This window comes from Cebus imitator, unplaced genomic scaffold (assembly GCF_001604975.1).
Source record: "Cebus imitator isolate Cc_AM_T3 unplaced genomic scaffold, Cebus_imitator-1.0 Scaffold61, whole genome shotgun sequence".
Taxonomy (NCBI): Eukaryota; Metazoa; Chordata; class Mammalia; order Primates; family Cebidae; genus Cebus; species Cebus imitator.
The window spans coordinates 765,110-788,761 of NW_016107376.1; the positions used below are offsets into that span (position 1 = coordinate 765,110).

The 23,652-nt window shown below is 39.7% G+C and overlaps 1 protein-coding gene across 1 annotated transcript in view; it reads right to left on the bottom strand.

Moving 5' to 3' along the window:
- Positions 1–18,447: 18,447 nt before the first annotated feature.
- Positions 18,448–23,652, bottom strand: part of MALRD1 (MAM and LDL receptor class A domain containing 1) — a 538,747-nt gene continuing 533,542 nt past the window's right edge. The window contains exons 37-38 of the mRNA XM_037738994.1: positions 18,644–18,720; positions 18,448–18,548 (exon numbers count right to left, since the gene is read on the bottom strand). Coding sequence (XP_037594922.1) covers positions 18,448–18,548; positions 18,644–18,720 — 178 coding nt within the window. The remainder of the gene's footprint in view (positions 18,549–18,643; positions 18,721–23,652) is intronic.

A 23,652-nucleotide genomic window follows, 5' to 3' on the forward strand; every position in this document is an offset into this window, starting at 1 on the left:
TGTCCCCTTCAAATCTCATGTTGAAATGTGACCACCAATGTTGGAAAGTGGGCCCACTGGGAGGTTTTTGGGCCATGAGGGCAGATCCCACATGAAGAGCCCTTGCAGTAATGAATGAGTTCTCACTATGAATTAAGGAGAAATCTAGTTGTTTACAAGACCATGGCACCTCCTCCCTTTCTCTCGTGCTGACTCGTGCTATGTGATGCAACAGATTCCCCTTTGCTTTCTGCCATGATTGTAAGTTTCCTGAGGCCTCACCAGAACCACTTGCCAGCATCATGCTGTTTGTACAACCTGCGGAGCTGTCAAACAAACCTCTCTTCTACAATTTCCCAGCTTCACGTATTTCTTTATAGCAATGCAAATGGACTAACACAAGTAGCTTTGTTCTACTAAGCACTGGGATTTCAAATGTGAATAAATACTTATTTGCTTGGCTAACATACTTTTCCTTCAATAATTTTTTGCTAGTTACCTGTTCTGGAAATATTTTTTTCTCTCCCTTTGTTCAACAAATGTGACACCTCAAAGGCCCACAGTTGGTAAACGTCATTTTTAAATAAAATGTTATACTTTAAATACATATAAATATTATACATATACTTTACATATAAAAATATGTTTTCATAATAGGTTATAATAGATATATTATTGTCATTTAAAAATATATTAATAAACATAATTGTAAATATGGTAAGTCTTGATATGTATAAACCACCTTATAAAAGAAACTAATTGGGGTCAATAAGTTTTAAAAGTGTGACGGTATATTGTGACCAAAATGTTTGAGAATGGTCAGTATGGGGAAATAAGGAGAAATAAATTTCATAGCAATTTAAATATTAAGAGGAAAGTGTGCATGTACATGTATATACATTGATAAAATTTTAAAGAAGATACATCAAAATGCTAACAGGATGTAACTCTGGGTGATGAGATTAACTAACATTTTAAATTCTTTTCTGGCATGTAGTTGGATTTCCCAAGTTCTGTTTATGTGTCTGTTGTGCATTGGAAAGTCAGGGCTTGAGCTCTCCACCTCCACCATGCCCACACACTTCGTAGGACATTTGCCTAAATAAAAGATGAGATCTGCATGCCTCATGATCTTTCCTTCCCAGTCTTTGCTGATTCCACTCTTTTATCATCTCTGCTCAAGCTATCTCCTAGCCCTGGGGCCCTACTCACACTTTTTGGATGTGTCACATTGATAGCAGGAGGGGACAGGGAAGTGCTGGGTAGAGAAGGGCAGGTGCTTGGTGAGGGCTCCATGTCCAGGGCTGTGCCCACGGACCTAGGTGAGAAGAGGCATTTCTGTTTTCTTGCCCAAATGTTGTATTTCCCAGACCATCTTGGCCTGCCAAGCCCCCATCCTGTGCCTACAAAATCCTCAAGACCCTAGCAGGCAGACACACAAGTAGCTGGATGTTGAGAGGAGCACACTGATGAAGAACACACAAACGAGGCAGACACCTGCAGGCGGACCAGCAGAACAATGTGGAGTTTGCCTGCCGGGGTGTTGGAGGGGAGTCCAGTCACTGGGCAGCCAGACTCCAGGGGAAAACCACCTTCCAAATCCATTCCTTTCTGGTTTCCCCATCTTCTGAGATACAAACCCTTGCACCCATCTTCCAAGCCCACATATGATCCAATTTTTTCAGTACACCAACGCAAGAATCCAGGAATCAGAAAGGCCTCTGTCCTTGCCACAAGGCAGAGGGTCTGCTTGAGCTGAATAACACAAGCCACCTACAGACAGCTAAACTGAAAGAGCACACTGTAACACACGCCCACTGGAGAGCTGTAAGAACTCAACCCTAGACGCTGCCATGGGGTCAGGTCCCCACAACTTGCCCGTTTGCATGCTCCCCCTAGAGGTTTGAGCAGTGGGGTAGGGGAGGAGCAAGCCCCACACACTCATAACATGCTCTGCCAGAAGGATAAGGGAACTTTGCCCATTTCAACATTTTTCTTAACTCTTGAATTTGCTTTTGAATGCCTTTCTCATTGGCTAGAACCTTTGCCAGCTCCGGAGCCAGACTGACCACTTCTCTGCATGCCACTGTGCATTGTGCATTTTACCATGAGCACGTGTAGTACTTTCTCTCCTTGCAATAAAACATTTTTCCAACTAGACTGCTCTATATGAAAACTCACTCTACTTTCCTTATTAAATTCTCTTAGACATATAATCTCTTGGGTTGAAAATGAATTGTAATACTGTAGTCTTTGTGATTGTCCTTAGCACCTACCTAGCAACTTGTTTCTTTCTAAATATTTTTCAGGCAATTAAAAGTTGACAACCTATATATGAATCTGTCCAGAAAAATGGACATTATAGTTTATACTCCTCTATTAGAGTATAAACTATTATTTATATATTTCTAGCCCCTAACACAGTGACTAGCACATAATAGGTGCTTAACAGATATTTGCCAAAAATATATGAATGAATTGCTAAGATTTTCTGATTTATGTGTTTCTTTCTTTGAAAAGATGAAAATAAAGTGGTCTTTGAAGAACTCTGATTCATTAGTGAGCTTGAAAATCCAACATAACAAACCTACCATATTATCATTACCTTCAAACCAAAGACCGCCTTTCCCTTTCCAGTGCTTTCTATGAAGTGATCGTATATGTTTGATAGATGCTTACTGCATCTATTTATTTACATTCATGTCTTTTGAAGGTTAACTTCCCATGGGAAGAACCAAAGTCTTTATTCTCCAGCTTGCTTACGAAACACTATTTGAGCTCCAACTATACGCCATATCCCCTACCGCACAGCCACTCAGAGTGTGGTTATGTACGGTTTTGGTCTTATCTGGATATGGTTCCAGGATAAGATAAGTAAAAGAACTGAGAATAAATGTTTAGAAATATTCATAGGAATTTGACAGAGTAATTTTATGTCTGTTGGTAAGAATAAGAAATTTGGACTCGTATTTTGTGTGTCTTTTTATTTCCTGTTTCTGTGTGTGTGTTTGTGTGTGTGTGTGTGTGTGTGTGTGTGTGTGTGTGTGTGTCTGTGTGGTGTTAAAGAGTGGAGAGTTTAATAGGCAAGAAAGAAGGAAGAAGGCAGAAGGAAGAAACCCCCCCATACAGAGAGAGAAGGAGGGAGACTCCAAAGCTGAAAGAGGAGACCACCCTTTTATTTCCTGTTTCTAAGAATTTTTTAAATTATATTTTACAAAGCATTGATATATAATGGAATAGAAACAGAAACAAAAACAGAGCTATTCTTCAACACATGTCATTTGAGGGGCTCTGTTCTACTGACAGGGATATGAGTAAATATTCACTTACCTGGTTGACTTCTCTATTTTTCATCCAATATGGTTTTGCTAGCTATCTCTTCTAAAACTATTCTCTTCCTTTCCCCTTATGAATGTGATATCTCCAAGTTTCCACAGTTGGAAAGGTCCAGATACTGTCTAATCTTCTCTGATCAGAATGAAATATTTTTCCCTGCAAATTGCTCTATATGAAAACCCACTATAATTTTCTAATCAGATTCTTATAGATGCATAATCTGTTTGATTGAAAACTAATTCAATGTTGAAGATAATTATCAGCTTTCATGATTTCCCTTAGCAATCACCTAGCAGCTTCCTTTTTCCTAAATATTTTTAAGACAATTTAAACTGAATAGCCTTACATAAGAATCTGCCTAGAAAATTGTCTTATTTTATAATGACTCCTGAATATCCACAAATTTCTTTAAGTATATCTCATTTTGGATTTGTTAATACATTTAAACTGTTCTGGATCTATGAAAAATTTCAGTTTTTAGGACAATAGAAACATTGAAAAAGGCAACAAAACTGGATTTTCTTGTTATTTTAAAACTACCTGCTTAAAAACAAATTATAGGCATACAAGGAGACAATTAGGATTTTATTAGATTTCTTTAAAATCATCTTTCTCTATTAAATTCCTAGTTAATTGCCCACCACTTTTTTCATTCTGTGCTCTATTCACACTAACCACGCAGTTCTGAAGCTGACTCAAGTGTTTTATAGAGCTGATGTTTATGGTTTCTTTAAACATAGAAATTGATATTTGTCTTATTTGAGTTCCTTTCTCAGGAAACCAACCATCAGGCCTCCCAGATAGTATCAAGGACCTGAAACTCATCAGACCACTGCATTTGGACAATAAGATATCAGATGCCTCACCCATTATGATTGTCCAACTGACCACCTGCTCCCTGTTGACCAGCTCCTCTTCCTCACCCGTCTCTAATTCCTGTTTTCCCACACATGGTTACATTTCTTCCCCACTACATAAATCCCTGATTTTAATTGGTCAGGGAGATGGATTTGAGACTGATCTCCCATCTCTTTGGCTACAGCACCCCATTAAAACCTTCTTCCCCGGCAATATTTGTTGTCTCAGTGATCGACTTTCTGTCCAGCGAGCAGCAGGACCTAGACCAAACTACTGGTGTTTCAGAAACAATTCCCTGTCACAGTTTGTGCCATACACATGTACACATGCTGCTCTATTTTTTGGTATGCTTTTCTTTGACACTTGGCGTATTTCAATCCATGAGTCCAGATTTGAGTCATATAGCACCTCTGCACCAACCCTTTCTCAGCCTTCCAACCATATTATCATTACCTTCAAACCAAAGACTGCCTCTCCTTTTCCAGTGCTTTCTATGAAGTGATCATATATATTTGATATATGCTGACTAATGTATTGAGATTGTTTGCTTTTATATATATATACCTCTTCCATTAGAATATGAACTATCATTTATTCTTATATTCCTAGTCCCTAACACAGTGAGTAGCCCCTAATAGGTGCTTAACAGATGTTTGCCAAAAAATACATGAATGAATTGCTAAGAGTTTCTGATTTATGTGTTTCTTTCTTTGAAAAGATGAAAATAAACTGGTCTTTGAAGAACTCTGATTCATTAATGAGCCTGAATATTGAACACAATAAACAGATTGTGGAAGTTGGAAGAATGTCCCTAAGGATGCATTTAAGGAGAAATGATGTGACAGAAGATTTGAAAACAAAAAAGAACCTATCAGGAAGATAAGAAAGCAATTATTAAACAAAAATTAAGAAGCCAATCTCCCTCCCCAGCTTCTACCGTTTGGTAACATTATTGATTCACACTAGTCAAAGGTGCTGAATATATTTGCTACATGCCATTGCAAAACTATGTAACTTACTACTAATAAAACACTCACTTCTCTTTACTGTCTTTCTTCATTTACCCAAGTCACCTTTTTTAAGAGGCATCTCTGATTTGCCTACAAGACATCCATCTACACTGATTGCTTGCACAAGGAAATAATGCAACCCAGAAATGCCAGAGACTGAAAGGTTGCCTTCTTGCTGTGTAAGATTTACTGTGAACAGAGGGAGGATACTGAAAAATGCTGCAACCCTTGCTCCAGGGACAATCTCTGCCAAACAGAGATACACTGATGAAATCATAATGGTAAAATAGCTATCAGACCAAAGAATTAGAATATGGAGCCGTAATATGGTAAATATATTTTATACAGTTTGTATTGTTCTGTAGATTGTTTGGAGTTTGTGTCCAAAGAAAATGGATTTAGAACAACCTGGGATACTTAGCAATAACAACACACAAACACATGTATACCAATGAAGCTTGCATTATTCAAGCCAATATTCCCGATACCTTGCATGTAAACTGATTTTGTGGTCAAATAATATCTTAAATGATCAGTGAATTGATTAAACAAATATGAGATATTGGTTAAAACAGGAAATTATTTTGAAATGCATGTGAAATTTTAAATCATGTTTCATCAATTAATATGACTATCACTTTTTTAAAAAGGATTCATCATGTACCCATTTCCCTAGGAAAAATAACACAAGATGATACACTTATCAGTAAAATTGGTAATTAGGTTGTCAGCTGCCAGGCTCTGCTTTTCAGGAACTTCAGGGCAGAATCTGTCACACATACAGACATCCAAATTAAATAGTCTAAAGCGAGGGCAATATTGGAATGACTGAGCACAGTCTCTCTGCTTGTTTTGATTTGTTTTTGAGATAGGATCTTGCTTTGTTGCCCAAGCTGGAGTGCAGTGGCAAGATCATGGCTCACTACAGCCTCCAACTCCTGGGCTCAAGTGATCCTCTCCCTCAGCTTCTGATTTTGCACCCGCCTATCAAGTTATTTATAAAATTCCCACCAGGTGTTAGGCAAGATGCAAGACATGCAGTGTTGTTCCTACTTTCCAGAGGTTTATCAGCAAATAGAATCACAACAAATGAGCCCCAGACTTTGTTGTTTTAACTATCAATCAGTTGTGTAGTCAAGACCAGCATAAAGTTGTCGAGTGCCTCATCTAATCGTGAATTGTAAATAAGGCATTTTTTAATGCTTAAAATGAACATTAACTCTTTCAGGGAGTTGTAAGGAAAGATGAGTGTAGAACACTGCTCGGTCAAATTCAAGGCCCCCAAATAGCTGAAAGATTTAATGCTGAGTTACACTGCAACTTAGGAATACTTAGGAATTCCAACTTTTGGGAATACTTAGAACCCAAAAGAACTAAGCTAATATTCTATTTAAATCACAAAATTTCAGAGCTGGGACAGAACCTTAAAATAATTTATTATTTCCCATTATGTTTTGGGGGAGAATTGCTCATAAAAGAGATTAACTTTAGGCAATACAATGATTATAATTTTATAGTTAAATTTCATATCAAAGGTATAATGAAAATATATCATATATATTTAGACAGAATATTTAGACAGAATCTTGCTCTAACACCCAGGCTAGAGTGCAGAGGCGGATCTCCAATCTCAGCTCACTGCAACCTTCGTCTCCTGGGTTCAAGAAATTCTTTTGCCTCAGGCCCCCAAATAGTTGGAACTACAGGTGCGTGCTACCATGCCTGGCTAATTTTTGTTATTTATTTATGTTTTAGTACAGACAGAGTTTCACCATATTAGCCAGGCTGGCCTTGAACTCCTAACCTCAAGTAGTCAGTCCCCCTACTTGGTCTTCCAAAGTGCTGGGATTACAGGCATGAGTCACAACACCCAGTCATAATGGAAATACTTATAAATGGCACATCAGACCCATAATTTCATGAACATTTTTGCTTAGGAAAGAACAAAGTAAAAAATCAATTTTTTAAAAATGGAAAAAAAAAAAACCAGTTTGATCTATATTTCTGTGATACATTGTTTCCATTTAAAAATAAATGTGTCCAGGCACAGTGGCTCAGGAATGTGATCACAGCACTTTGGGAGGTACTGGCAGGAGAAGCACTTGAGCCCAGGAGTTTGAAACCAGTCTGGGCAATATAGCAAGACCATGTCTGTACAAAATAAACAAACAAACAAACAAATAGCTGGGAGTGTTGGCACACACCTGTGGTCCCAGCTCCTCCTCAGTAGCTTCCTTAGGCTACAATGGGAGGATTGCTTGAGCCTGGGAGGTTGAGGCTGCAATGAGCCATGATTGTGCCTCTGCACTTTAGCATGGGAAGCAGAACAAGACCTTGTCTCAAAAAAAAAAAAAAAAAAAAAAAAAAAAAAAAAAAAAAAAAAAAAAGCGCGTAAAAATAAAGTAGCATTTTTTTAAAAAAAAACATAATATGTAGTCATGATCTAAATTGTGGGGGTAGCCTATACATGATAGAAATTTGGGTAAAACTGATTTGTACCAACTTCCTCATTTTATGCATAAGAACATATACAAGGTAAAACTAATTTCTTCCCTGCTGCCCAGATAAGCTTTCCTCTTCAGTTTTCAGATTTCAGTTAATGACGTTATCAACTGCGCAGTCACCTAAGTATAATACTCTAGCATCATCTTTGATGCTTGCTGTTTTTTAATTTTTTTTTGTCACTTCCTGTATTAAGTCAGTCACTGCTACTCAGGGTCAAGTCCTCGTCATCTCTCATCTCAGTCTCTGAAATAGGCTTATGTCCTCTAGACTGAAAATCTCTTTCTCAATCTTTTGAAATCTATTCTCGCACTCTGCATTCTTCTCTTAAACACAGACATGCTCTTGTCATTCTTCCACTTAGAACACTTGCTTTGTTCATATCAGTTACGGCCCTCTCAGGAACCAGCTGACATACTTAAATTGAAAAATTTGACATTTCGATGAAGTGGCAATTTATGAAGGTGTGGCCAGAATAAAGAGAAATTGTAAGTGATGTGCACTGTGCTAGGCTAATAACATCAGACGGGTTACCACCTTAAGCTGGAGGGAAGAAGAAGAAGGAGAAGGAGGAAGAGGAGGAGGAGAAGGAAGAAGAAGAAAGGAGGAGGAGGAGGAGTAAGCGTTATTGGAAGTTGCCAGTGTAAGGGTCTGCTGACTGGCCTGTTGCTCCAAGCAGCCAGCTGAAATTAGGTAGCAGGAAGGAATCCGGGGCCATGAATAACCAGTTCTCCCTCTCTTTCCTCTCTCAAGGTGCTCCACTGTGGTCAAACATAATATAAATTCAGATGACAGGGGATCCATTAATGAAATCTTTAAAAGCCAACCCACAACCAACTGCTATCCTCTTTGTCTCATCTGGTGGACAATGGGTGGAGAAGAGAGACAGAAGACAACACTTGGCCCTTTAAAAATAATAAATAAATAAATCACAGGTGGTGGCTCATGCCGGTAATCTAGGGCAGAGGTGGGCAAATCACCTGAGGTCAGGAGTTCCAAACCAGCCTGGCCAACATGGCAAAACTCCCATCTCTATTAAAATACAAAGTTAGCCAGGCATGGAGGCGGCCGCCTGTAACCCCAGCTACTAGGAAGGCTCGGGAGGATGAGGCAGGAGAATCGCTTGAACCCTGGGCCGGGAGTGGTGGGACAGAGGTTGCAGTGAGCTGAGATTATACCACTTCGCTTCACTCTAGCCTCCAGCCTGGGCGAAAAAGTAAAGTTCCATCTAAAATAAAACAAAATAAAATAAAATAAAAGGAAATCTCTTTCGTTAGCTTTCAAAGATCTTAACTACCTCTCTGCAACACACTTTTCTAAATGTAATCTGTTTCCCTTCCCATACTATCTAGTTGTGTTCTTCATTTTTGAAACCACAAGTTTCTGCATTTTTAAAAATTTTCTTGAACTCCTTTTCCACATCTGCACCAGATTTCTTCATCCTTCCGATCTCAATCCAAATGCTATCTCCTTTTATAGCCCTCTGAATTCATCCATCCAAATTGCTGGCTCTCCAGTACCATCACCTTCAAGTAATGTATCAAGGTGTACCTCTTATTTGACTCTGAACGAGGAGGTCTGACTTCGTGAAATCTCTGGGAAAAGGGTAGGGGGTAGAATGTTTTATGGGAGGAGTGAGTAATGACCGGGTTGAAAAAATCCTCTTTCCTTTGAAGCCTCTTTCTGGGCCCCTCACCCCCTTTTTTTTTTAAACTGTTACAGGACATGGAAACAAGGTTAGGGATTAAGTGGAAAAAAATCAGAGAGTAAGCTGTTTAGGCTTCTCTTTTAAAATAGAAAAGAAACAAAAAGAAGGAGGAGGAGGAAGAATAGGTGGTGTAGGAGGAATAGGAGGAGGAGGAATCACATTGGTGGCCTAACCCTGTTTTTAAAGGTAAGGTTTTAAAACCCTGTTCTCCATTTCCCTTTTCTTGCTCAAAGCTAATATTTAGCAGGATTGTCAGAGCATGGCCAATAAATACAAAGGGACGGGGATTTGGGAGTGAGGTTTGTGGATCTCAAACTGTGAGAACAGCTTTATTTCTTGTAGGCGAAGGCACATGTGGACACGTGGAGAGAGTAAAGTTTTGGAAGCATTACGAAATGACCTCAGTTACTCTGCTAGTGAAACTCCAGTTTGCTAAGGCTAAGTATTTCAGGGACCAGGACAGGCTCACTAGTGACACTTGAGCTGCAAAAGCAGCTGTATGCCTTGAGGCACAGAGTAAGTAAGATTTCGATTTCTGCTAAGGATAAATATTCATGAGTGTGTGCAGGCTAAGCCTATCTAGGGATGTCACACTTGGACAGCAGCTAAACTTCTGCCTTCAAAGATTCACATTATCATACAACTGTTTGCAGTGAGAAAGGGTCTGATAGAGAGAATATAATATTACAGGAATAGATATTTCATTTGGGTCAGGGCCAACCATTAAAGAATGGGTTAGCTAGTCTAAGATTTGGGATCCTAATCACCTCTCTTTTTTTTTCTTTTCTTTTCTTTTATTTTATTTTCGTTTTGTAGAAATGGGATTTTGTCATGTTGCCATGGCTAGTGTTGAACTCCTGGGCTCAAGTGATCTGCCAACCTCAGCCTTCCAAAGTAGTGGGATTACAGGCATGAGCCTCCACTCCTGGCCTCTTTCCTTCCTTATCAGGAATATAAAAAGCATCATTCTCTTATTCATTTTCCTTCCATTTTACCTCCATAGTATTTTGGTTTACATTTCTATCATAACCTTCATCAGAGTCAAACACATATTATAACAGAATATCAACCAGAAAGTGGAGTTATTGTTTGCTGACACAAAGGGAGTCTCGATAAATGTCTGTAGAAGGGAATTATGAGACGTTGTCAAGATCACATTCACATCTTATAATTTCCTACTCAACAATCCTTCTACTGTTGCATACTTACTATGATGAACTGAACATTTGTGTCCCCCCGCCAAATTTATATATCGAAGCCCTAATAAAGTGATGGCATTAGGAGGTGGAGCCCTTGGAAGTAATTTGGCTTACATGAGGCCACGAGGGTGGAGCCCTCATGCTGTGATTAGTGCCCTTATAAGAAGTCAAAGACATTCCAGATCTTTCTCTCTGCCATGTAAGAATACAGTAAGAAGGTGGCTGTCTACAAGCCAGAGAGAGGGTCCTCACCAAAAACCAAACCTTGATCTTGGACTTCTCAGCCTCCAAAACTGTGAGAAATAAATGCTTGTTGTTTATGCTGCCCAGTTTATGGTATCTTGTTATAATAGCCCAAACTGACTTACGATTCTATGAAAATTACTTAGAATATTTCCAAATCTAAACTTTTCAAATAAATTTTCACAAGAATATATATGTTATTTCTCAGCATAACTAAAAAAATGTTTCTGATTTTTAACGTTTGTTAATTTACTAAATTAGCACAATGCTTCAAGAGGATGTGTCCAAAGGCTGAATAGTAAACAGTTATTTATTGCAAACGTTTCCCCAGGCAAAGATGATACAGTCTAACAAAGGAAAGCAATGGGCATAGTCAGGCTGCTGGTAAGGTAAGAATAAATGGTTGTTGATTTTTACCCTTTATTTTTTATTTCATTTATTTTTTAGTCAGAGTCTTGCTCTGTCACCACTGCTAGAGCGCAATGGCGAAATGTTGGCTTGCTGCAACCTCCGCCTGCTGAGTTAAAGTGGTTCTCCTGCCTCAGTCTCCTGAATAGCTGGGATTATAGATGTGACACCACACCTGGCTAATTTTTGTATTTTTAGTAGAGATGACGTTTTGCCGTATTAGCCAGACTGGTCTTGAATTCCTGATATCGAGTGATCCACCTGCCTCAGCCTCCGAAAATGCTGGGATTATGGGCGTGAACCACTGCACCAGGTCTATTTGTACCCTTCAAACTTGATTTATAGATATAGATTTGATGATTACATCTGTCATCCTTTACTACGAACTCTTGAAGGCTGCTGTATTTACTGCTTCCTTCAAGGTGTCACAAATGAGAATCTGGAGTATTTTAAACCATGAGGGTCAGTGTAGCAGACAGTTTTCAGAGACCCTTTATGATGACTTCTTTTTTGGCCAGTCCCCACCACAAGACTGCCTTGGTATGGCTTCTCTGTGGCTATAGTGTGACTTGGCCCTTGCCCCCTATACATTCATCCTCTGGGCAACACTATTTTCTTACAGGAACAGGAAGCAGAGGAAATATACCTACAGAGGGAGAATCAAAAGTAGACAAGCAAAAAGAAACAGAGATGACAGGCAGATGAAGAATTCCTCTGGCTCAGACCTTTCTGAGTCCCCACTCATTCATTCTCTCCCTTGGGCCCTGAGACATCCTGTGTCTCTACCCTAAATTCGTTATTTTGATCAACTCAGCTTGAGTTGCTCTTTTCCCCTGTACTCCAAGTGTCCTCACTAACACATTAGGAAGCAAGTAGCTAACAGGAGTCTCAGAATGTATAATACAATCCAGGAAATCAAATCTCTAACAACAACTTTAAGAGGCTTCTTCCTGTGCTTAGCTTTGTCTGAGCACGCCATGCTCCATCCCATGTTTTAAAAAAGTAATAAAAGAAATTTTCTTTCAAGTTACTGAAGGCCTCTTGTGCCACAGATTCTTTGTACAAAATCTAATAAAAAATCTTAAGGTTAATTTTGAAATGGTTTCCTGCTTACATGAAGTTCTGTGTATCTCAAGGTTTTGGTATTATTTTCAAGGAGAGCCACTGTTATTTCATTTACCCATCTCTTGGCCAAATATTTCAACTTACTTTAGGGCTTAAATGACTTCATGCAAAACAGACTGATTTTGAGGTTTGACTTGTAATATCATTATGTGGATGTAATCAATGGATATAAATAATGCTTTTGGTGATGCTTTGAAGTATATAATCTTAAATAAAGTCTAGATAATATTCAGCAATCATATATTGGATACAATTAATGCACACAATCCCAGATACTGGAAATACAAAAATAAGGAGAAATATGGAAATAGCTGTTACAACATGACGTCTTCGTTGCTATAACATTGTTGCTGAGGACAGTGTTCTGAGTGACTCACCTTGACAGGATGGCAGAAAATATTTGCCTGGTATCAAATATGCATGCAGTTGCATATCTCTGCCAGGCAGAAGGCATGAAGGGTCTCACGATTTTGGGGAATAGTGTGACTTTTCCCAAGAATAGGATGTGGAAGAATGGGAACGACAAAAAATTAAACTTGGTGTGATTTTTGAACATTATCACTTGAATATTTCCTAAAATAATTTTGAAAGTCTATGCATCGGGCCAGGCGCTGTGGCTCACACCTGTAATCCAAGCACTTTGGAGGCCAAGGCAGGTGGATGACCTGAGGTCAGGAGTTCAAGACCGGCCTGGCCAACATGGTGAAACCCAGTCTTAAAAGAAAAAAGAAAGCCTATGCATCTCCTTTTGCATCTTTAAGGTCAGATCTAAGATTTTTACTATATGTTTACATTTCTAACATATTTATGTTGTAGATGTGCTTTAAATGTAATTGCATGAAATTTTAAAGATGCAAATTGAGCTCCTTAAAACTAAAGAAATTTTCTGCCATCTAATCTAAAGGGCAAAGACTGTTGGGCTGTCTATCCAATCAATGAAATCAGAATTTTCTTTTTAAAAGAAGTTTGACTTTATTGTCCAATTCAAATAGATGCGTTAAAACGTTTCCTAGCACAATCATCTCTATTGATTGTGATTTCTAATTCTAAGGGGTTAGAAGAGAAAGGAGGGAAGAGAGGGGAGAAGGGAGGAGGGAAAGAGAAAATGAGGGAGGAAGAAGAGAAAGAGAAAAGGAGAAGGGGGAGAGAGAGAGAGGAAGAGAAGGGAAGGAGGGGAGAGGAGGAGAGGGAAGGGGGAGAAGGGAGGGGATGGGAGGAGAGGGAAGGGAAGGGATGGGAGGAAAGAGAAAAGATAAGAGGGGAAGAGATGGGAAGGGAAGGGAAGGGGGAAGGGGGATGGGGGAAGGGGGAAGGGGGAAAAGGGTAGGAGAAGGAGAAGAAGGGAGGGGAAGGGGAAGGGAAAGGAAGGGGAAGGGGAAGGGGAAGGAGAAGGGGAAGGAGAAGGGGAAGGAAGAGAAGGGAAGACAGAGAAGGGAAGAGAAGAGAAATATAGAAACTTGGCAAAGGTTTATCTCCTGCTCCCTTTTTTCCATATTGCTTGTCTTGAATCTCATATTTTGCTATTTACGTTTCTTTTTTGGGTATTTCAGTCCCCAACTGTCCCTCTGTTCCATTCTTCCAGGGCATATTCCTCCCTCTCCCCAACACAGTTTTAAGGTAAAGAAAAGGACATTTGAGAAAGAGGAAATTACAAGGGAGAACGGCAGGCTGGTGCACCTTCCTCAATCATATCCCTTTCAGAAGGGAATACATGACATTTGAGCATCTGCAAAATGATTCCCTAGAACTATCTGGGCCACATCCCCTTAGGAGGCCCCTGAGGCCTGAGAGTAAGCATTCTCCGATCTGATGACCTTGAGTAGAGTGAACCTTTGGATCTGCCTAGCCATCTGCTGAGGCTGGTCTGCTTGCTTCCTTTGAGGGCCTCTCTCTCTCTCTCTCTCTCTCTCTAATTTTTTAAAATTTTATTTTTAGAGATGTGGTCTTGCTCTATCACCCAGGCTGGAGTGCAGTGGCAGGATCACAGCACACTGCAGCTTTGACCTCCCAGGCTAAAGCAATGCTCTCACCTCTGCCTCTCAAATAGGTGGGACGACAGGCATGTATCACCACACCTGGCTAATTTTTGTATTTTTTGTAGAGATGGGGTTTGGCTATGCTGCCCAGGGTAGTCTTGAGCTAGCAATCCCCTCACCTTGGCCTCCCAAAGTCTTGGATTATAGGCCAGGCGTGAACCACCACACTTGGCCTGAGGGAGTCCTTCTCTCTTCAGTTCAACTTGTAAGAACTTCATTATCTTGGTTCTAAGAAGAGGTGTGGATCAAATGACTCAAAAAGTCACTAAGAGTGACAACACAGTCTGGGGTGACAATTGTTTTTGTCAGTCAGAGGGAATAAAGATTTTTGTTTGGAGATTTGGGAAATCAGAAGAGAAGGTACCAAGGAGAGGGAAGATGGCAGGAAGGTCATCAGAGGGTTAGAGACAGAGACATTATCTTCACCTAACCCACTCTGTTACGCAGTAGAGACTAAGACTTGAGTCACTCAAACATCGAGTATCACAACAAGTTAGTTGAAAAATATGAAAGTGCTTCTATTTTTTGCAATTATTCGTTTCTTCCATATTTTATTAACCTCCTTCCTTCCTGGTCCAGTTCATCTATCTTGGGCAAATTTCATAAACCTGTGGTCACTTGTAATGATTAAAACTTAGTCCGATCCACTTTAAGGCTGTTAAAGCCAAATTCCAACTATTTGTCTCCTACTTTTTCCCCATGGCACATTGCAGATTTGTGCAAGGCTGCTGCTTGGAGTAAGGAAACGGGGAAGGTTATGCTTTGGCTCTGAAGTATACCCCACTCTTTTGTCCAGGCTTAGCTGTGTGGTGTAGGCACAGAGAAGAGCTGGAAACAGGCTGGAATCTTCTTAGGTAACTTGGTACCTGTCAATAGTAGGGCAGTGTCTTCTATTGCAATGGGTTAGTGTAGTTCTGACTTTTTTTGCTTGACTTTCCTGTTGTTGTGGCCTTCATGGTGATAGTGTATGGATTTCGTGTGTGTGTGTGTGTGTGTGTGTGTGTGTCTAAATCAATTTCACTTAGGACCCTTCTATCACTGGATGACTTTTGACATATTATGATACATTAATAGTTTGGTTATTTGTTACCACCCAAATCTCATGTTGAATTGTAACCCAATGTGTTGGAGGTGGGGCCTGGTGGGAGGTGTTGTGTCATGGGAGCGGATCCCTCATTCCTTGGTGCTATTTTCACTGTAGTGAGTGAGGTCTCACCAGATCTGGTCATTTAAAATTGTGTGGCACTTCCCCCCTACCCCACTCTCTCTCCCTCCCATGCCTGCTTTCTTCATGTGATGTGCAAACTCCTGCCTTGCCTTCTGCCATGAGTAAAAGCCTCCAGAAGCAGATGCCGGTGCTATGCTTCCTGTACAGCCTGAAGAACCATGAGCCAATTAAACACCTTTTTAAATAAATGACCCAGTTTCAGGTATGCTGTTGTGGCAATGCAAGAACGGCCCAATACACCTTTTAAAGGAAAGCCAGCTATGTCTACCTTCAGCTCAACCCTGCCCCCATCGCCCTCTCTGGAAAGGGCATCACTTCACCTGAATGAGCACTACATGAACAGCCCTACAGTTCCAATTTATCTCCATTTTTCATGTTTCCTCAAATGAACTGAAAGTAAACTCTAGCTTCCACATTTTCTGTGGATCCGCACAACTGAGAGATTGTACAATTTCCTCCCTCCCTCTTTTCCCTCTAATACAATTTCCTCCATTCCCAGGTACATTATGCCATGCTTTTATTATTATTATTATGTTATACTTTAAGTTCTGAGATACGTGTGCAGAATGTACAGGTTTGTTACATGGGTTTACGTGTGCCATGGTGGTTTGCTGCACCCATCAACCCATCACTTAGGTGTTAACCCCTGCATGCATTAGGTATTTGTCCTCATTCTCTCCTTCCCCTTGCTGCCCACCCTCGACAGGCCTCAGTGTGTGATGTTCCCCTCCCTGTCTCCATGTGTTCTCATTGTTCAACTCCCACTTACGAGTGAAACATGCAGTGTTTGGTTTTCTGTTCCTGTGTTAGTCTGCTGAGAATGATGGTTTCCAGATTCATCCATGTCCTTGCAAAGGACATGAACTCCCTCCTTTTTATGGCCACAGAGCATACCATACCACAGTCTTTTTAAGGCTTGCTTGGGTAGAAAACTCCAGTGGCATCTACTTTTAAAACATGAGCCCCAAAATTGTCTTAACACTCCTAGAAACGTTTTCTTTACACTTTACCCTGAGGCGGCTCTGGGGAGTAGATTTTGTAGGGTTTTCACCTGTTTTCTAGGCATCACCAATCTAAACTATTGATTCTCTCTGAGCCCTTCCATCATTGGTTTTGGGTAGTGCTGGTGATGGTATTTTAATCTCCTTCCCCATTTCTTTTCCCAGGAAAGAAAGAAGAAAACTTCTCACTAAAGATACTGAACTAATACAAAGACAATAACTTCAAAAAAACTTTCATTCTTCATTCTTTCCAGTCATCTCCAGATTGGAGTGTAGTGGCCTGGCTTCAGCTCACTGCAACCTCTGCTTCCCAGGTTCAAGTGATTCTCCTGTCTCAGCCTCCCGAGTACCTGGGGTTACAGGTGTGTGTCAGCATAACCAGCTAATTTTTCTGGTATTTTGAGAAAAGATGGGTTTTCCTCATGTTGGCCAGGCTGGTCTCGAACTCCTGACCTCAAGTGATCTGCCCATCTCAGCCTTCCAAAGTGCGGGGATTACAGGTGTGAGATACTGTGCCTAGCCCAAGATAGTCTTAAAGGCTTAAAAATACAATTTTTTAAAAAAACAAACACCATAGTTCTATAATAACTTTGCTATAATTCCTGTTATCAAGATAGGTGTCTGCTTATTAACATGATTGCAGTCTAGAGATCTGAAGAGAAGTCATCAGGCGGCATGTACAAATTGACACCAAGGAAAACAGTGAGTTAACCTTTGCTCAGTGACATACTTGGTGCTACAGCAGATCTGAATTTCTGACCAAAAACTCAGGTGTTGAAGACATGAAGCACTTCTTTAATTTCTAAAAATGTTATTAAAACTTTTAGTGAGCCCTTATCTTGCTGAGTTCATAAAAGCCAATCACTTTGACTACTTGGTTGACTTGGAACCCATAAGGGGAATGAGAAAATGGGTAACGGGTAGAAAGAATCCAAGACCCTTAATGGCACTGTGGATTGTGAGGGTCTTTGGGCCTTGCATGAGCCCAGCCTGCAGAGTTCCTTCCTGCAGGTGCAGCAGCTCTTGGCCCATTTTGTGCATTGCTCAGCACATGGGATGCATGGCCTAAAACATTAGCGGTGTGAGTCCTGCCTCCCTGTGTGATATGGATTGGCTGAGTCTCACCTTGAATTGTAACAATTCCCACATGTCATGGGGGTGACTTGGTGGAAGGCAATTGAATCATGGGGTGAGTTTTTCCCATACTGTGCTCATGAAACTGAATACATCTCACAATATTTGATGGTTTTATAAAGGAGAGTTCCCCTACACAAGCTGTCTTGCCTGCTGCCATGAAAGATGTGCCTTTGCTTCTCTTTTGCCTCCCACCATGATGGTGAGGCCTCTCTAGCCATACGAAACTGTGAGTCCGTTACACCGCTTTCCTTTACAAATCACACAGTCTTGGTACGTCTTTGCTGGTGGCGTGAGAACAAACTAATACATTGTGTAAGCCAAGAAAGAATTTCCTTTGCCATTCTGCTATCTTCCCCAGGCAGCACCAGAAATGGCAAATATAGTCCCTCATCTGTTTTTAGTCTGTGGATGATGTCATTTTTCTCTTTTTGGAGCCCTCAAAAAGGCTCCTAACAGAATCTGAAAAGTAAACTTCAGGCTTTATAGTAAAAAAATTTAAAAAAAGAGCAATTCTTGTTAGGTAGCTCCTGCTTTCTGCCCAGAAAAATAAATTCATAAAGCGTTAAAACACGAAAGTTCCCTGTATATAATATGGGATGAAAGAAAACATAGCAAAGGAAAGGTTGCAGACAATTTTTCTGCTATGGTATATTTAATTCAGCAACTAAAGGCACCACTTACCTTACTGGCACTTTTCTGTTTGCAAGAAAACACAAGATCGCAACTATGATATGAGTCATCAGGAATGCTAATCCAATACCCAGGAGAGTCCATATATCTGAGATTTTAAACAAATGAAAAAGATAAATATGAATTGAAATATGTAGAGACCACCCCAAACTGAGCCATTTGTTTAGTCATAATGTCACCTACTGTTCTGAGAGTACGTGAAGTCTGTAGGGGGATTAAACTTGACATGGCATCTATTTCCTTTCCATCCTTGTCCACATCTGGAAATGAGATAAAATGAGAGAGTTAAAAAACAGAAAAGCGAAAACATATTTGAACAGAACTATCATGGGGTAAAATGATGAATGTCAGTAAATAATGAGATACCAGGAACATGGTTAACTTTGATAAGACTCCAAAAACATTAAGCCAAAGCAAAACCAAAATTAAACTGCACTGTTTTCATATCACTGTGTAAGATAATTTTTTCAATATTTATCTTCTTGACTTTATAAGACAGAAACACGGTTTCCACAACATTCTTTGTTTTTAAAAACTGACTTATTTTTTTACCAGTGTCCAATATTACTTTACTTTATCCATGATTTCCCTCAAATCCAAAAGGGAGCACATTTTTCTTTAGTAAAGAGATTTATTAAGTTATTTCAGAAAACCAATGGAGAAGATTCAAATTTTACATTACCAGAAATACAAACCAGAGTACATATTTATTTCTCATTACAAAGGAATAATCCTTCAAGTGCTTAGATCTGGAAACAGGTTAATAATCTCATTTGATGTACTAGTAAAATCTCAGACATTTACTAGGATTCCATCACCTTTGTTTTATTTGGGGACATACATGATTGAACTTTTTTTTTTCTTTTTTTCGTTTTTTGAGAGAGTCTCACTCTGTCACCCAGGCTGGGGTGCAGTGGCACAATCTTGGCCCACTGCAACATTTGTCTCCCAAGTTCAAGCCATTCTCCTGCCTCAGCCTCCCGAGTACCCACCAAAACGCCTTGCTAATTTTTGTATTTTTAACAGAGATGGGGTTTTGCCATGTTGGCCAGGCTGGTCTTGAACTCCTGAGCTCAGGTGATCCACCCACTTCAGCCTCCCAAAGTGCTGGGATTACAGGCGTGAGCCACCACACCTGGCCCATGATGAAACTTTTAACACTGATGTGGATGGTCTTAATAAAGTTAAGAATGAAAGAATACCTTCTATCTCTAAAAGAGATGAGGTTTATTGCTAAGCAGAATGTATTGAAAATTTTCTTGTAATATGTTTATGCAAACATTATGTGAAAGTTTACGTACATATACTTGTTTACCAGAAGTAACAGGAAACAAATTATGATGGGTTTGGTCAAATTTCCTGCCAACTTCACAGTACAGTACATGCCACAAAACAGGATTAAAACCTAGCTTTTGAATATGTGTATATAAAAACGGAGCATTAGAAGCAATGCTTCTTCAGCACAGTGTGTTGAATTTTCACCTAATCTCTCTTTTAAATTTGAAAATTTGTATGCTCAAAAGCAATTCCTCCACAGAAGCAATCAGCTTCTTTAAATATAAAAAGCTTAGAGGTTCATGGACGCCTATCAGAATGCCTTTTTTTCTTTAGTAAATATTATCTTAAAAGTAGAAATTGAAGACAATTTGATTGTTCTAATGTTTATGCAATTCAAATTAAAATAAATTAGAATTATGGTAGATTGGGATATTTGCTTTTTTCCCTCACAATCCTTAAGATGCATTCCTTGTCAGTCTACATTTGACCTTATGAATCCTATCTGCCAATCCTTCACACGTGTGCACACTGGTATGATCTAGAGATGAGAACACGTTTTCACTCTGAGTTAATTCGATTCCTTTAAATGTTCAAAGTGCCACTTTCCTGGCCTTAGGGCTACAGTAATCATCTTAGACAAACAGTACATATCTGAATGTGCCTATTAAGATAAATTTTATTAAGGCTGTCTTGGAACACCACTTAAAAAAAATAAAGGAGAAACTCAAGACATACAGAGAAAAGATACGAATGCTGTCTGTCTGTCTATTATTCTTTTGTTCTATCTTATTTCCACCTATTATCTATATTTCCCATTTATCGAAATGTATATATATTTATGTATAAAAAACCTGGTGATGAACAAATAGAGTACTGAGTGGCCTTTTGACAGTTCGACGGGGAGTTCAGCTAGACTGAAATGATTCTTATGTTAATTTCATGTGTGTGTGTGGTATCTGCATGTGTGCATGTTCTGTGAGAAGGTAAAGGCAAAATATGCATAGAACAAGGGATGAAACAAAAAATAAAGACAGAAAATTTGTTCTTACATTGATAAAAGTTTGTATGTAAAAATAACAGGAAGGTTTGCTGAGAAATAAATCTCATCACCAATTTAGAGGCACAGGATATTCTCCAACTCTTAACAATAGAAGCATCTGCTTCTCTCTTCACCTAGCTTCTCCTCTCAACAATGTATCATGGGCTTCCTTAAGGTCAGATGTCTGTACAAACAACTGTCACAGACATTTATTTTTAAAACCATTGTATTGTATTTGGTTTTTTTTTTTTTGTTTTATTTTTGTTTTTTGAGACGGAGTTTCGCTCTTGTTACCCGGGCTGGAGTGCAATGGCGCGATCTCGGCTCACCGCAACCTCCGCCTCCTGGGTTCAGGCAATTCTCCTGCCTCAGCCTCCTGAGTAGCTGGGATTACAGGCACGTGCCACCATGCCCAGCTAATTTTTTGTAGTTTTAGTAGAGACGGGGTTTCACCATGTTGACCAGGATGGTCTCGATCTCTTGACCTCGTGATCCACCCGCCTCGACCTCCCAAAGTGCTGGGATTACAGGCTTGAGCCACCGCGCCCGGCCCCCTGTATTGTATTTGTATATATAAATATATATATTTTTAGTTCAAACATTTTGTTGTTTTCCTTGCCTCTCCTTCTTTCCTCTTCACCCCAATATATAAAGGTGGATGAGGAGAAGGAGAAGGGGGGACATTTTCTGGGTTGCAGAAAGAGGCAGGTGAGAATATTCAACATGCATTTTCATCTTTATCAAACTAAACCTCCTCCATAGAAAATCCAGTTCAAAGTAATTGTGGCAGTCTGATATCTAGATATCTTTAAAATCTCCCTGAAAGGGGTGAGTTTTCAACTCTTCTAAAGTCATGCTGAGAACAGCATTAATCACATGCTAGAATGATATGCTGAAGTTCTACCCATTCTTTTTGTAACAGTAGTGAAAGGAATTTCCTTCCTGCCAGGCCCCCCTGAGTACTGTGGACTGGAAGCAAAAGTAGAAAATTCTGTCCACCCTAACTAGAGGTTGGTGGACTCACGTAACTTCCAAGATGACCATAACTACTTATTAAGAATCATTAGGGCTGGGCATGGTGGCTCATGCCTGTAATTCCAGCACTTTGGGGTGACAAGGTGAGAGGAATGCTTGAGGTCAGGAGTTAGACAGTCTGGGCAACAGAGAGAGAACTTTTCTCTACAAAATTTTTAAAAATTAGCCATTCAAGGTGGTGTGTCCCTGTAGTCATAGTTACTAAGAAGGCTAAGGTGACAGAATTGCTTAAGCCCAAGAGTCGGAGGCTGCAGGGAGCTGTGCACTGCATTCCAGCACTGGTGACAGAGCAAGACCCTGTCTCAAAAATAACAGTAATAGCCCTGGCATGGTGGCTTATGTCGATAATCCCAGCAATTTGGGAGGCTGAGGCAGGCAGTCATCAAAGGTCAGAAGTTCAAGACCAGCCTGGCCAACATGGTGAAACTCCATATCTACTAAAATTACAAAAATTAGCCATGTGTGGTAGTGGGCACCTGTAATCCCAGCTACTTGGGAGACTGAGGCAGGAGAATTGCCTGAATCTGGGAGGTGGAGTTTGCAGTGAACTGAGATTGCACCACTGCAATCTAGCCTGGGCAACAGAGTAAGACTGTTGTCCAACTCCAAAATAAAAATAAATATAAATAGAAATAAATATAATAAATAAAAATAAAAATAAATATAAATATAAATAAGGTGTTTTACAAAGAAATACTACAGTGATTTTCTCCAATATTTTTCAGATGCAATCTGGGTGGGAAAGCTTAGCTATCTTACTCATCTACTTATTAGATTGGTGCAAAAGTAATTGCAGTCATTGTCTTTAAAAGAAATGGCCAAAAGCGCAATTACTTTTGCACCAACCTAACAGTTCTCAATAGTAAATCAGTAAGACTTGTATAACAAATGAAAAATTTAAAACATGTCTAATCCTGAAGGGATAAAGCAAGTATTTGCTTTTAAGTGGTGTGTTGGTACTGTTATAGTTGATTGTGGTAAGGGGTGAAGGCTCCCATAGATAGAAATAGGACAGGGAAACTGGAGAAGCTGGTGGGGTGGCGGGTAAGTCAGCGGGTTTAGGATAGGCTGACATCATCCTGAGAAAACCAGTGCAAGTGGGACATTTTAGGCACAGCTGCAGGGAGCTCAGTGGCTGAGTGCGCTGGTGGGTAGGTATGGGAAATGCTAAACAACTGTCTGAGGCCAGAAGAAGGATCCTAAAGGAATAGCACAATGAGGTTCACCTCATGAGCTTGACAATTACTTAAGGACTAGGCTAACCCTTTGCAGGTAATCTCTTTGCTATTTTAAGACTACACAAGGCTGAATGCAAATATAATTCTCCCCCTTGTGTAATCCAAAAAGATTCATAAAGACCACAAACTTTAAATAATACTTGTACTAAGATACATCAATCTAAATTAGAATGCTTGTTTGTTTTAATGTCAAGAAGAAAAAATGTTCGATGTGATATAATTACTTTGGCAGTCATATTTTTATAGGGAATTGCTAGCGTCAGTTTTACTCATATTAACAGTTGAACTTAACAGAAGGTGGAAAAACCCACTTGCTTATTTTATTTTTTTCAAAGGGCACTTACAAGTAAAAAGCTCCTTAGCTTTTACACCAGGAGGACCTGATGTATTTTGAGCTTTTATGAGGCTCTATGTTTTACCACTATTTCATATCTAATCAGTGTGAGTGTCACATTGCAGCATTTCAGCCTTATTTTTGGAACTCTGGAAGTTCAAACTATTACCCAATGTACGTTGCACATGCTGTGGTTGCCTCCTCCAAATTCATGTAGCCTTCCATGCTCACTCCCTTCCCTCCACAAATTGTATAGCATTTCCATGAT